At 40.5% G+C, this 13,652-nt stretch overlaps 1 protein-coding gene across 1 annotated transcript in view; it reads right to left on the bottom strand.

Annotated features, from left to right (window-relative positions):
* OSTF1 (osteoclast stimulating factor 1) overlaps window positions 1-13,652 on the bottom strand; it is a 51,283-nt gene that overhangs the window by 20,105 nt on the left and 17,526 nt on the right. Inside the window, exons 2-3 of the mRNA XM_072959602.1 lie at window positions 9,674-9,720; window positions 339-389 (exon numbers count right to left, since the gene is read on the bottom strand). Of these exons, the coding sequence (XP_072815703.1) occupies window positions 339-389; window positions 9,674-9,720 (98 nt within the window). The remainder of the gene's footprint in view (window positions 1-338; window positions 390-9,673; window positions 9,721-13,652) is intronic.

The following is a 13,652-nucleotide window of genomic DNA, read 5'->3' as shown; positions in this document are numbered from 1 at the left end:
AAGTATGTGTATGTCCTCTTACCCTTTCTTAGATAAGAAAGGGCACACTATCCAAGTTTTTTCATTTTGCTCTTTTCCACTTAAATCACTCCATAATGACATATAGAGATATTCCTCATTCCTTTTTACAGCTGCATAATACTCCATCCAACTATTTTCCTACTGATGGACATAAGGGCTACTTCTAATCTTACAAATTGTGCTAAGATTAACAGACTTGGGCATATGTACTGATACACAGATATACATGTAAATAATGTACAATATTATGGCTATACAAAATAGTCTCATATACCTTTAGTTCACACATGGTATTACAAAATATTAGATGGGCTTACCATGTCAGTAATGTAGATAATATCACCTTCTTCAAAGTACAATTCATCTGGCTAAAAGAAAAAAAGAAATTTAAGTTTGACTCCATTTGATTTTCATGAATGAGATTACAATAATGATGATGAAGATAATTATACAAATTCCTAATTTTAAAATATCCTTATAGACATTGTGGTTTTTATAGACCTAAATCTCCCCATAAACCATATAACAAAACATTACTGACAAACTAACAGAAGAACAGAAAGCTGAATTTTTCCCATGATGAACTTCAAAGAATGACAATGAATGGCCAGTAAGAAACCCTCCCCCACATAATCTTATTTTTTTCCACAATGAAATTGAGACATTTTTATATCAAAATAGAATATGAAGAAAACTTCCTTTCTTGTAGGGAATTTCAAAAGGTGATATATATTTTTTCACAAAGGGATAAATATCAGGAATTAAAATCATGAAAAATAGCTAGAAGCTTGGCTCTCTCCCAAATGATTAGGCTTTAATCCTTAAACACTTTCATATCATCATCTGCTATCTGCTTTTTTTGAGAAAATTTTATCCTATCTCTTCATATTCAGAGAGAATGAATATTTCATGTATGAGAATAGTTAATACATTATTCAACCATTAATAAGGCCAAAGAGCTGAAAGACATGAAGCATTAACTCAGTCCAGACCATAAGTAGCTCAGGGGTTAACTGATTATACAGACAATATGTGCTCTGGTTTGGATCAGCCAAATGTCCTACAAACTCTCTGAATAGAGCCAGGCTCTCAAATTAAACACCTTCTTTTTCCCATCAGTTGATAACACTTATCAGCATGACTTTATAAGTAAACAAGATGATGCCTGTTGAGAGCAAGTTTCAGATATTGGGAAATGCCTACATTGTCATGTTGACTGAAAAATGTAGGCCACAAAATTTCACATAGGATAAGATAACAATTATGCATGAAATATGCATAGAACATTTTCCAAATTTTCCATCACAAGCATGTATTACTTTCATAATTTTGGTAGGAAAAGTACTTTCTTTAAAAAAGGCTTGGATATTTGACTATAGTTACTGTTCTATACAAATAAAAATTATGCTAGTGAAATAAATTATTTCATTCATTCATTTTTCTTTTATCTCCTTTCTCAGTTGCAGACTAAGGCAGTAAATGTAACTCTGCACTAGTAATTTATTTAGTTTTAAAAATGATATACATTATTATTATAACTATTTCTCTCTGAATATAAATGAAGACTGTATCAGCTATAGCATGCTTTAAGTAACTACAGTTCATAAATATTTAGATGCACTATGCATTCAAATATAAAAATTTGCAAATGATGATTCATGAAACCAAAAAATGTCTTGAGTTCCTTTAATAAGCACTTCCTCTGACATACATTTCAAAAATTTTCTCCTAGAAGAAATAAAAGGAAGAATAAACAAATGGGACCTAGTGAAACTTACAAGCTTCTGCAGAGCAAAGGAAACCAGAAATAAAACAAGAAGAAAACCTACGGAATGGGAGAAAATTTTTGCAAGTGAAACCGACAAAGGCTTGATCTCCAAAATATATAAGCAGCTCATACGACTCAATAAGAAAAAAATAAACAACCCAATCCAAAAATGGGCAGAAGACCTAAACAAGCAACTCTCCAAGGAAGACATACAAATGATCAAAAAGCACATGAAAAAATGCTCAATATCACTAATTATCAGAGAAATGCAAATCAAAACTACAATGAGGTATCACCTCACACCAGTCAGAATGGCCGTCATTCAAAAATCCAAAAATGACAAATGCTGGAGAGGCTGTGGAGAAAGGGGAACCCTCCTACACTGCTGGTGGGAATGCAGTTTGGTGCAGCCACTATGGAAAACAGTGTGGAGATTCCTCAAAAGACTAGGAATAGACTTACCATATGACCCAGGAATCCCACTCCTGGGCTTGTACCCAGAAGGAAATCTACTTCAGGATGACACCTGCACCCCAGTGTTCATAGCAGCACTATTTACAACAGCCAAAACATGGAAACAACCTAAATGTCCATCAACAGGTGACTGGATAAAGAAGATGTGGTATATTTATACAATGGAATACTACTCAGCCATAAAAACCGACAACATAATGCCATTTGCAGCAACATGGATGCTCCTAGAGAATGTCATTCTAAGTGAAGTAAGCCAGAAAGAGAAAGAAAAATACCATATGAGATCGCTCATATGTGGAATCTAAAGACTCATGGACAGAGAATACAGACTTGTGGTTACCAGGGGGGTAGAGGGTGGGAAGGGATAGACTGGGATTTCAAAATTGTAGAATAGATAAACAAGATTACACTGTATAGCACAGGGAAATATACACAAAATGTTATGATAAATCACAGAGAAAAAAAAAAGCACTTCCTGAAGCATCTGTTGCATTTACACTTTGATTTTCAGAGACTTACACATAGCACATTTATGCAAAATTAGTTGAACCTAGGTAGATTCAAAGACACACATTTTAAAATTATTGGAAACAGGCATTCAGAAGGAAAAAAGTAAAGCCTTCTAAGATTTTTCTCTCATCTTTCTCTAAAATGTTCTGATAATCCACAATCAATATTACTACCAATACGTGATGGATACAGAAAGTGATTAAAGAAACAAACTATTTCCTTTATTATTTCCTTGCTACAAACTGGGTCATTTCTCAGAGGGGCCAGAAAGGGGACTCGCTTACTACCAAAGCTTCCCAACTAGAAGCTGTGGCCATCCCTGCAACAGTAAGGTTGGCCTTCGCTGGCAATTTGAATACCATCTGACTATCTCTCCTTTAGATGACAGTAAAGAATGGCAGGAGAGAATGAAACAGGATGTAAGGGAAACAGAATGAAACAGGATATAAAGAAAATAGCATATATGTGAAAACTCAGCATTTTTTTGGAGTGACTCTGAGTTTCTTGTAGTTTTGAAAGGGTTCAATGTGGGGGAGAGTATAGTTCAGTGGTAGAGTGCACGCTTAGCATCACAAGGTCCTGGGTTCAATCCCCAGTACCCCATTTAATAAACAAACAAACAAACAAGTAAACCTAATTACCTCCTCAGCTACCCACCCTCAAAAAAAAAGAAAAGAGTTCAATGTCTTGAAGAGATCTTTCTGGTCTTAGAGCCATCCTGGACCATTCTTATGCCATTGCATCTCCAAGTGGGTAAGAGCTAACCTTGCCTACTTATGTCTAACAACGAATCTTCCTCAATTAGCCCTTACATTAAAAGAGTCATCTCTACCTACAGTTTTGGTCTCCTAAAATCACAAAAGCCAAGATTATTCACCCTTGAAACAAAAAGTCATGTTCTGAGAAAGCACCAAATGAATAACCATTAAAAACAAAATAAAACAAAACGCACACAAATCCCTGTAACTAGCCTTCCTCATTAAAAAGAAAGAAAGGAAGGAAGGAAGGAAGGGAGGGAGGAAGAAAACCTGGAAGAATGGGAAGTAAGTGCTTAATGAGTACAGGGTTTTCTGTGGGGTAATGAAAATGTTTTGGAACTAGACAGGGTGATAGCTGCACGACACTGTGAATGTACTAAATGCCACTGAATTGCTCACTTAAAAATGGTTAACTTTATGTTATGTGAACTTCACCTCAATTTTTAAAAAGGCAAGAAAAGCCAAGAGGAGTTAAAACTCTTAAGGTCTTTTAAATAATTCTCGTCCTTCATGGTTTGGTAAAGGGCATGATTTGGAAAATGTCACAAAGTACAGTCATTTCAATACTTCTCGGTGCTGTTTTGGTTTTTTAAGTTAATGGCTGCCGTTCAACAGTGGTGTCTGCCTGAGCCACCTAGCAGACCAGACTTGTTTTTCAGCCAAGGCAGCAACAGTAAGCAGTCAATTTCAGTCAGGTAAAAAGGGTCTCGCCACTTTTTGTCCCGAGAAAAGACAGTGGATGGTTTATTCTCTTTTTAATCAATAGCTCCCAGACACACAATGCTACTCCCTGTAAAAAATCGTCTTCCAAAGAAACTAGAGGCAGTTTTTCCTAACAGAGCTAAGGAGGTGGTCTACCAAATTCTTCCAACTGCTCCTGGCAGTAGACACAACAAGGAATTTCATCATTTAAAAACAGATTTTTACCTCCAATATTCACACTTTCCATAAGAAACCACTTGGAGGGCAATTAATGTAAATTGTTCAATGAGGATCTACTTTTAAATTCCTGACATCATATTCATGGAACAGAAATGGGAAAAAAGTGACACCATCAAGTCAGCACTTCTGTTTCTAGTTTGTTATTCGGTTTTTAACCACATTCCTCCTTTCCTCTCTCCTTGAAGAACCACAAGGTATCAGAAGAAGTAAATTGTTGGCCACTGGGATATTATAGGGATGAGTACAGACTTGGTAATGTACATCCTCGCTCCTGTGCCATATATTCTTAGTAACATATAATTCTCAAGGCATTAATTTTGTTGGTTTATGCAAATACATATTTCATGAAAGATTTTGGAAAGACTATGACATCCTTTTGAAATCTTTCACATTTGTCAGCGTGGAGCCCCAAGAATTAACAAAAAGAAAAAAAAATCAAATTTTCCATAAACATTTTTATTTAGCACTTTATAGTATCATGCCAAGTCTGGACACTTAGAAATATTAACTAATTTAATCCTCACCAACAACACTGTGAGGTGGCTGCAATTCTTATCACCACATTGTGGATGAGAAACTTGTCCAAGACCACAGAGCAGGTACATGGTAGACCCTCAACTTGAACCAGGACAGTCAGATTCTGGAGCCCCAATCTTACCAACTCCTATACTTCCTCTCATACAGGAGGGTCATGCATGGCCATTACTGGTCACCATGGTGTCATGACCAGAATAAAAGGCAGTGGCTGTGGAAAATATCTGTGGTTTCTCCCCACCCCACCCCACACATTATGCAATACAACAAAACCAACAACAACACCTTACACTTGCAAAGCACACTTAACCTCACCGGATCCTCACAACAACCTATCAAGGCAGGGCTGGGTCATGGGTATAATCCCCATTTCACAATCAGGCTCAGAGAGGTTGAAGAACTTGCCACAAATCACACAGTGGTAGGGAAGGGCTACTTTAGCTTTTGGAATCCCATTTTAGGGCTCCCTGTTCTACACACAGTGCTATAAACCTAGAGGAGTCCAGCAAACATTATATGATAGAGGAGGGTCCTACTGGTTTCCCTGTAGAAACCAACATACCTCCAGCACACAGAACATGCTGTGCACTCTCCATCAGCGCAGCTTTACGCTGGTCTATCCAGTCTTGCCAGGTCTTTATATGACACTTTATTGGATTGGAGGTTAAGCAAGAAATAAGAACCAAACAGCACTGGGTGGTGCCAGGACTATCTTGCCTTCAAGCAAGGCAGAGGAAGAACAAGTTGACTGGAAGAACCAGGAGCTCCAAGCTTCTCAGTGTCCTACCTGTTCAGTGGATCACCAAGACTGGAGTTGGGCGTTGCTGCTCGTGCCTCCTGAGGGTAGCCCAGTAGCTAAACACTGGACCCAGGCCTTCCTGGGGTGCTACACATGTCAGCAGTGGTCCCACAGAGTCCAGCTCAGTCCTCCCAACTTGCCTTGTCTCAATGACTTTAAGGAGGCCAGGTGAGTTTAGGATGTACCAAGGTACACCTATCCCATAGAGAGGTCTCGAAGGAGAAAATCCAACAGAAATTCTCATTCAGAAAAAGAATGTAAGACAAATCAAGTCCTGGGATGATATTCAAAATATTGAACAACTGGTACAGTATGGGCACTTAACCCATCAGGAAGGGCCAGGGGACCTAGGGGCTACCTGCCTAGCCAGATGCCTCCCCTCTAACATTCGGACTGAGAGGAGAGGGAAAGGGGCAGAGTGTGGGGGGAGCAGGTCACGCGGTGGTCATTACTGACCATTCGGTACGTACAGGTGAATTAGCAGCACGGCTCTGCAGCCTAGGATCCATGGGACCAGAGACATTAAAAATTACACTTTAAATGTGGAATATTAAAAAAAAACAAATGAATTAAATGTCTATTTTCTCCTGTGCATTCAATAGTAACTATGAGTTTTTAAAAAGAGTAAAGAGACTCCATCCTGGAGCAGAACTAGAGGTGAATTAAGGTAATCAATACGTGAACTAGTCAAAAATATGTGTTAAGAGTCTGTGAACAAGGTGGGGAGGGTGTAGCTCAGTGGTAGAGTGCATGCTTAGCATCCACGAGGTCCTGGGTTTGATCCCCAGTACCTCCATTAAATAAATAAATAAACAAACAAACAAATAAATAAATACAAACAAACCTAATTGCCTTCTCCCCACAAGAAAAATCATTTAAAAAAAAAGGTCTATGAACATAGCAACCACTACTCCTAATAGTAACAAGTCCTTAACAGTAACAGCAGGTTTACACAATCTCACTTAATTCTCACTAAAACCCTGAAATTATTATTATTTTCACTTTACAGATGAGTACACTGAGGCACAAAGTTTAGGTAATTTCTGAATTTACCAGGTCACACAGCTGCTAAAAGCTACTCTCAGCTCTGAAACCCTATGTTCTTCTGCACCCTAGATATTGCGCTGGTGAACAGGACTGCAATGCCAAGTGCAGAAGGTCAGAGAGGAGAGAAGCAGCCCACTCCTCGCTGGGGCACTCAGGGAGCCTCTGCGGAAGAGGAAGTATGTAATCAGAGCTGAGGGGGGTGCAGAGCCATGAGTCCAGAGAGGATTCAGAGATTCAGAGTTCTACTGTGCACCAAATCCAGACTGGAACGGTCCACAAAGGGAAGGAGCAGAGTACGGCAGGGCTGGAAAGGGGGCTGGACCACAGAGGACTCTGTCCTTAGTCGAATGAAGGGTTGAAACAGGTGATAGGATCCAAGCTACCCTGTAGGAAAACCCATCAGGCAGAAGGATGCAGATGGAATGGAGAAGCTGGAGTCTGGGTGTCAGGAGCCAGGAAAGGCACAAGGTCATGGGAACCAGAGGAGGAGGAGGTCAGTGAGAAAGGACTGACAATAAGATGACAATAGGATATAGGCGGGGAGAGAAGATAGAGTTAGGAGTCACCTCAGGTCTCAAGTTGAGTAAACGCAGGTGACTTTCTAGAGTTAGGGAGGCTGCAGAGTATGGTCTGTTCTTTGACCTGCTCAGAAGGGCAGCTGATGACTGCCTTCTATCCAGCTCAGGGGTCTTGCACCCGAGGAAACAAATGACTAGGACAACAAGGGGCATGAAACGACAGACCTCCCTGTGAGCAGAGGACAAAGATAACAATTTCTGGGCCTCATACTAGCTTACATTTTTGTGTCCCCCACCAAATTCATAGTTACAGTCCTAACCCTCAGTACCTCAAAATGTGAGTGTATCTGGAGACAGATTCTTAAAGAGGTAATTAAGTTAAAATGAGGTCATTAAAGTGGACCTTCATCCAATATGACCGATGTCCTTTTAAGAAGAGGTGACTGGGACACAGACAAGTATAGGGGAAACACCAAGTGAGCACGCAGGGAGAAGACAGCCATCCACAAGTCAAGGACAGAGGCCTCAGAAGAAATCAGCCCTGCCAACACCTTGACCTCAGACTTCCAGTTTCCAAAATTCTAAGAAAATTAGTATCTGTTGGTTAAGCTATGCAGTCTGAGGTAGCAAACTAACACGGCTTCTGCTCCACACCCTCACCAACATTGCAAAGATATTATTGGAACCTCGGGGTAAGAAGGATTAAAACCTGAGACTTAGCCCCACCCACCCAACCCCTTTCTTGTTCCAGAGACATTCAGTTCCCAAAGTCTAGAAGGATTCACCTGAACACACCCATATGCGCTGCATTCACTGATGTCATTTAGGGGCACCCTCCATGTGGCGGGCTTTAAATACTGATCTCATTCCACGCTCAAAACAAGGCTCTACCATAGGATGGCTAATATTATCCTCACTTTCAAATGAAGAAACCAATGGCCATAGGTTAAGTAAATTCACACAGTGAGTAGAGGACAGATGTGGGGTTTGAAGGCAGGCTCCAGCCCGATGGCAGTGACTCAGTGCTCAGCGCCGCTTGTTCTGTGCTACCTTCTGAGCTGCTGGCTCTGGGGACAACAGGGTCCAGGGCATACCCAGACAAAGCCAGCAGCAAGCTGAAAGCAGTGAGATTTCCTTTCTTGGTTTCCTTCTCCTCTGCCTCCTAACTGTCTGGACTCCTTGCTTCCACTCTCGCACTCCTGGACGGTTTTCTACACCTCATGTAGAGGGATTCTTCTGAAACTTAGCTCTCCAATCAGTCCTGGACTCAAAACTCTCCAGTTGCTTACCAACTTACCCAGGGCCAAATCCAAATGAGACCCAGAAGGCCATCCATGATCTGCCCTCCCATTCCACCAGGCTACCCTGAACTTGTCTCCGACCTTCCTCTCCCTCCTTCATGACTTTCCCAACCCCACTCCCCTCCCTGCGGTTTCTAGAGCCCACCAAAGACACTCCTTGCACTTGCTGTGCCCTCTGCTCCCTCACTTCCTTCAGGTCTCTTCTCAAACACTCCCTTTGAAAAAGGCCATCCCTGAACACCTGTTGAAAATAATACTCCTCCCAGCATTAATCTCTCGGCCCCTCACCCTCCTTATTTCCTTCACAGCACTTATCCGGCCCTGAAGTCACATGCATTGTCTGCTTACTGTCTGGCTCTCCTCACTAGGATGGAAACCCCATGAGACCGTCCCTTCTGTGCTCACTGTACTATCCCCGAGGCCTGGACCAGTGTCTGGCACATAAGTGCTCCCTAAACCACAGATGGATGGGTGGATTGATGGATGGACACTAGAAACTGTAACAAAAGAAAATACATACAGCAAAGACAGAAAAAGTGGCTCTGGACAAACTGGCAACATGTGCCACTGAGAATTAACAGATCAAGAGGAGAATCAGGGAAGGTTAGCATGAGATTCAGAGGAAGAATGACTAAGACAGGGTCACATATTGTGTATATAGGTCACTTCGTGGTTTTAAAGCAAGTGGTGTCACCACACGGGGAGAAGCAGCAGATGAATGACATGAGCCCAAGACAGGGACGACAAACAGATGAACCGAGGGGCTCAGCTTTCACACCTGTGGACGGCACTGAGAAGTTTTTTGTTCTGGGTTTGGTTGGTTTTTTTTTTCGGCTTTGGCAGAAGGATGTTTATTTGCTAGGTTCAGCAAGCAACACCCATTCCTGTGAACTATTTATGGCTATCAAAGAAAAGGCAGGCCATTTAGGCCAGAGGAAGTATCTAAATGAAATCACCTTTGGTTTTTATGCCAATTTTAAAGTGAAAAACTGAATACTTACAGTTCTGGGTTCAAACGTATAAAGAGCTCTGAACACTTTAACTTGCCCTGAAAGACAAGAAACAAAAAATACATGATCAATTCTTTCATTTCTAAGTTTGCTCTGAATAGTATTGTCCTTTACATTCTTCAGAATTCCCTAACTAAAAGCCCCCATGAGAAATGTATTTTGGAATTAAGTGCTTCTTGTGCATAGGAGGTATTTTTAAAATATTGGTTAAATGAAAGTATGAATAAGCACAAACCCCTGGGGGATGATCTCACCCTCTCAAACAACAGGTGCTACCTAGTTATTTGCACTTAGCTTCTGTCCTATAGAGTCTTTCCAACCTTAAGATCTAAGTTAAAAATAGAAAGGTAGGCATTTGCCATAAAGAGATACTTAGTGTGGTAATCGACAGTGGGTCAATATTCCTAAATCAATGGCTTAAGATTTTACATTTTCTCCAAAAAAAGAAAATACCAGGAAGAAAAATAGCGCCTGCTGGAGAAATCTGTGGTTCCATGAAGTTTCAAAACAGAGTGCAATAACCATCCAACGACGAGGTCCCGTTCATGAGCGCTGTCCTCCATTCTGCTTTTCTGCTGTAAGTCCCTGTGTGGCACTTCCAGAATACCCAGTACCAGGACAACTAATTGGCTGGCCTGCCTCACTGGAGGGCAGGAACCCTGACTTGTTCAATCTCCCGGCACCTACTTGGCATATAGTAGGAACTTAATAAATGCTTGCTAAATAAACATATAAGTAAAAGGACAAAATCAAGTAGTGCAGGAAAAAACCGACAGATGTTAAAATACAAGAACTTCCTATTTAGAATGTGGTAACAGTTCAGTTTCAGCACTGGAAGAACCTTCAGAGATGACTCCCTAGCTCAAGAGCATCGTCCAGGACAGCGGCCCCCAAGCTGGGAAACGGGAAGACTATTTCAGAAGTTATTTACATTTTTATCACATTCTTTTTCATTCCTATTTTAACACGTTTTAAAATATAACAGCACAATAGAATACATATATAACTTATAAAGACATTTATTGGGAGTACTCAAAGCCTTTTGCTGACAGAATGGTAAGCGTTACGAGGGCAGGTGTTGTTTTATGAATCATCCAAATACCTAGCACAGTGCCTGGCACATCGGAGTCACTTAATGATTAGTTATAGAATGAATGAAGAATGGATGAATAAAGGAATGGAAACGTGCACTCAAAAAAAAAAGATCTGAAAACCAGTAGTTTAGACCAGTACTGTCCAATGATAGAAAAGTTCTTTATCTGTGCTGCTTACATATAAATACTGAGCACTTGAGATATGGCTAGTGTGATTGAGGAACTGATTTTTAAACATAATTTAACATGAATTAAGTTAAATTGCCACAGGTGGCTGGTGGCTAGCATATTAAACAACACAAGTTTAGAACATCCGAAAATGGGAAACGACGCAATTAAGAGAGGACTGTGCAAATCAACCCTGATTCATCTGTATGGCAGAATCACTTAAAAAAAAAAAAAGGCTGCAGACAGATCTGCAGACACTGATACAGCAAAAAGCCTGCAAAATATTCAGTGGAAAAAAAGGATGTTATAGAACAGTACACCAAGCACCATCCATTTTACGTTGACAGCATACACACACTCTGAGGGAAAACACCAATTATGGGAACCTTCACATTCTACTTTTCATGTACTGTTGAAATTCCTCACACTGAGCATGTACTCCTTTCATTATCAGTGAAAACAATAAAAATACTTTCACTGGGGGCATGGAGGGGTGGGAATCATTCTTTCTTCTGAACATCCTAATATGGGAGAGCAGCTCAAATCCCATTACTTAGTGCATCTGCAAGAAAACATTACTTTTGTGACCTGAATTCCAGTGCCACTTCTAGAAGCAAAAGTGAAAACTCTTCTTTGTTTGGAGTTTGTTTTTACCCTACCCTCTTAGGCCTAAGAAAAGAAACACTAGACGGAAGGAGGAGCTGCCAGGAGAAATATTTTCTGCTGACCTGACTGTCTGTCTGAGAGGGGAGATCAGCTATTTGATTACTTCAAACTTTCCAAACAGAAGTTACACAAGGAAGCAGTCCCCTCGTGACCAAAATCAATACGGACAGAACTTTCTTGCTCCTTTGAGGGAAGGGCAGTGATGCGATGAGCGATGGCTAATTTTGGAAACAAGATCCAATGTTCACTTAATGAGTTTAGAAAAAATTCAGTATAAATTAAAGAATCTGGAAAAAAAATACTTGGAAGTGTGACTAAACTGCTGATTTTTGTAACTGCGTCTTTTGTGACTGTCTGACTTAAAATGCTCACAAATGAAGCTGGAGAGTATTTGCATTTTGATTTATACTAAACAGGGAACATTCTCTCTGCGTAATGCTGTAGAAGACACTTTCACAAACACGATCCTACATATCCATTAATGTTGGGATCTTGGCCTTCTGTGGGTCCCCTTTAATCCGTATATTCTAAAAGTTCTGGGCTTTAATTTATTCCACTCTCAAGCCTGAGTCAAGTAGAAATGAAAGTACGCAAAGAAACAGCAGAGGATATGCAAGAACAGCATAAGGAGGAAAAACGGATGACTTTCGTGATTACAGTTTACCAACCCTGGATGTAGTCTCTCAGGAGAACAGTAATTAATAACACTTAATCCACTGATCATTTTTATATCATATTTAATGAAACTTCGTGCAATGGTCTACTGGTGTACAGATTAACCCAGAGTACTGAAGGGAAATATCAGGGCATTCTGTTTCTGTAGTATTATCCCTGCTGATGTCTTAAAAAAGTGTAATAAACATCTTAACAAATTACGAAGAACAGATACTGATCCATGCCAAACACATTTAATGAAGACAGACTCACAACGGTAAAATAGTCAGGTTCTTAAATACGCAGAGAGGCTAGATTAGATGCCTTCTCCAGACACCCTTCATCCTGATCATTTTCTCATGGAAGTCTGGTTACATTCAACAAAGGGAGAAAGTGACGGCATGAAACCTGAAATCACCCTGAATTAAGACTGGAAACAGGCCCAATCTTTTGTCTGATGCTTTATATGGCTGGCCTCCTGACATAAGCAAGATAAGCAGATCCCATTATGCCAGCAGTAGCTGGCTCCTCACCTTGCCAGGCATGCCCTTCCCTTTTCTTTGCAACCCCATCCAGCCCCTGCAGTGAAGGGGCTGTCTCCACTAGTCATCAGCCAAACTCGATTTTCCTCGGGAGTTAGGCTGACCCAGGACTTCAATAAGCTAATCCTTGTTCATAACGGTGGAGGCTGGTAGAGTGGATGGAGATCTGGGACAGGGTCACGAACAGGCAAAGGGTAAGAGAATTTGCTGTTTCTGAGGTTTGCAAAGAGAATAGTTATTGGTGCACTGCTAAGGCCCTAAAGTAGCACTTAGAAGGATGTGTGCTTACAAATTGGAACACACAGTTTCTAATCTACTTTATTCTCTGTTGGTGAAGGAGTGGAGGAGAAGCTTCTAGAGTGAGCCCCTATGACAGCATTAAGAGGGGACTGCTCACTGCAATGGACAGATATGCCATAAACAGCAACAGGAATGACTACTCAAAATAACAGAACTTAGTCATCTGTAACAGAGCGACTATTTCATTTACATTCTGCTTTAAAAAGTTGGGAGGCATGAGATATTTTAGACAGATTTCATTTAAAGTGACTATGATAACTACTACATACCCACTATGATAGTAGAAACTAAAAGTACTGACAGCCCTAAGTGCTAAGAAGGATATGGAATAACTGGAATTCTCAGACATTGCCAGTGGGCGTGTAAACTGGTACAGCCACTATAGAAAATGACTTGGCAGTAGCATTAATCCATCTTTTACAAGTCTTAACGTGTGTTTGAGATCTTTAATGCATTTCTGGAGAAGGAACATAACTAGAAAACCTTCCTCGCATCTTTGGTGGGACTAAAATATTGCATACAAAAATGACCCCTCCCAGACAGTGT

The sequence above is a fragment of the Vicugna pacos genome, chromosome 4 (genome assembly GCF_048564905.1).
Source record: "Vicugna pacos chromosome 4, VicPac4, whole genome shotgun sequence".
NCBI classification, from domain to species: Eukaryota; Metazoa; Chordata; class Mammalia; order Artiodactyla; family Camelidae; genus Vicugna; species Vicugna pacos.
This window is presented reverse-complemented; position numbering and strand designations above follow the sequence as displayed.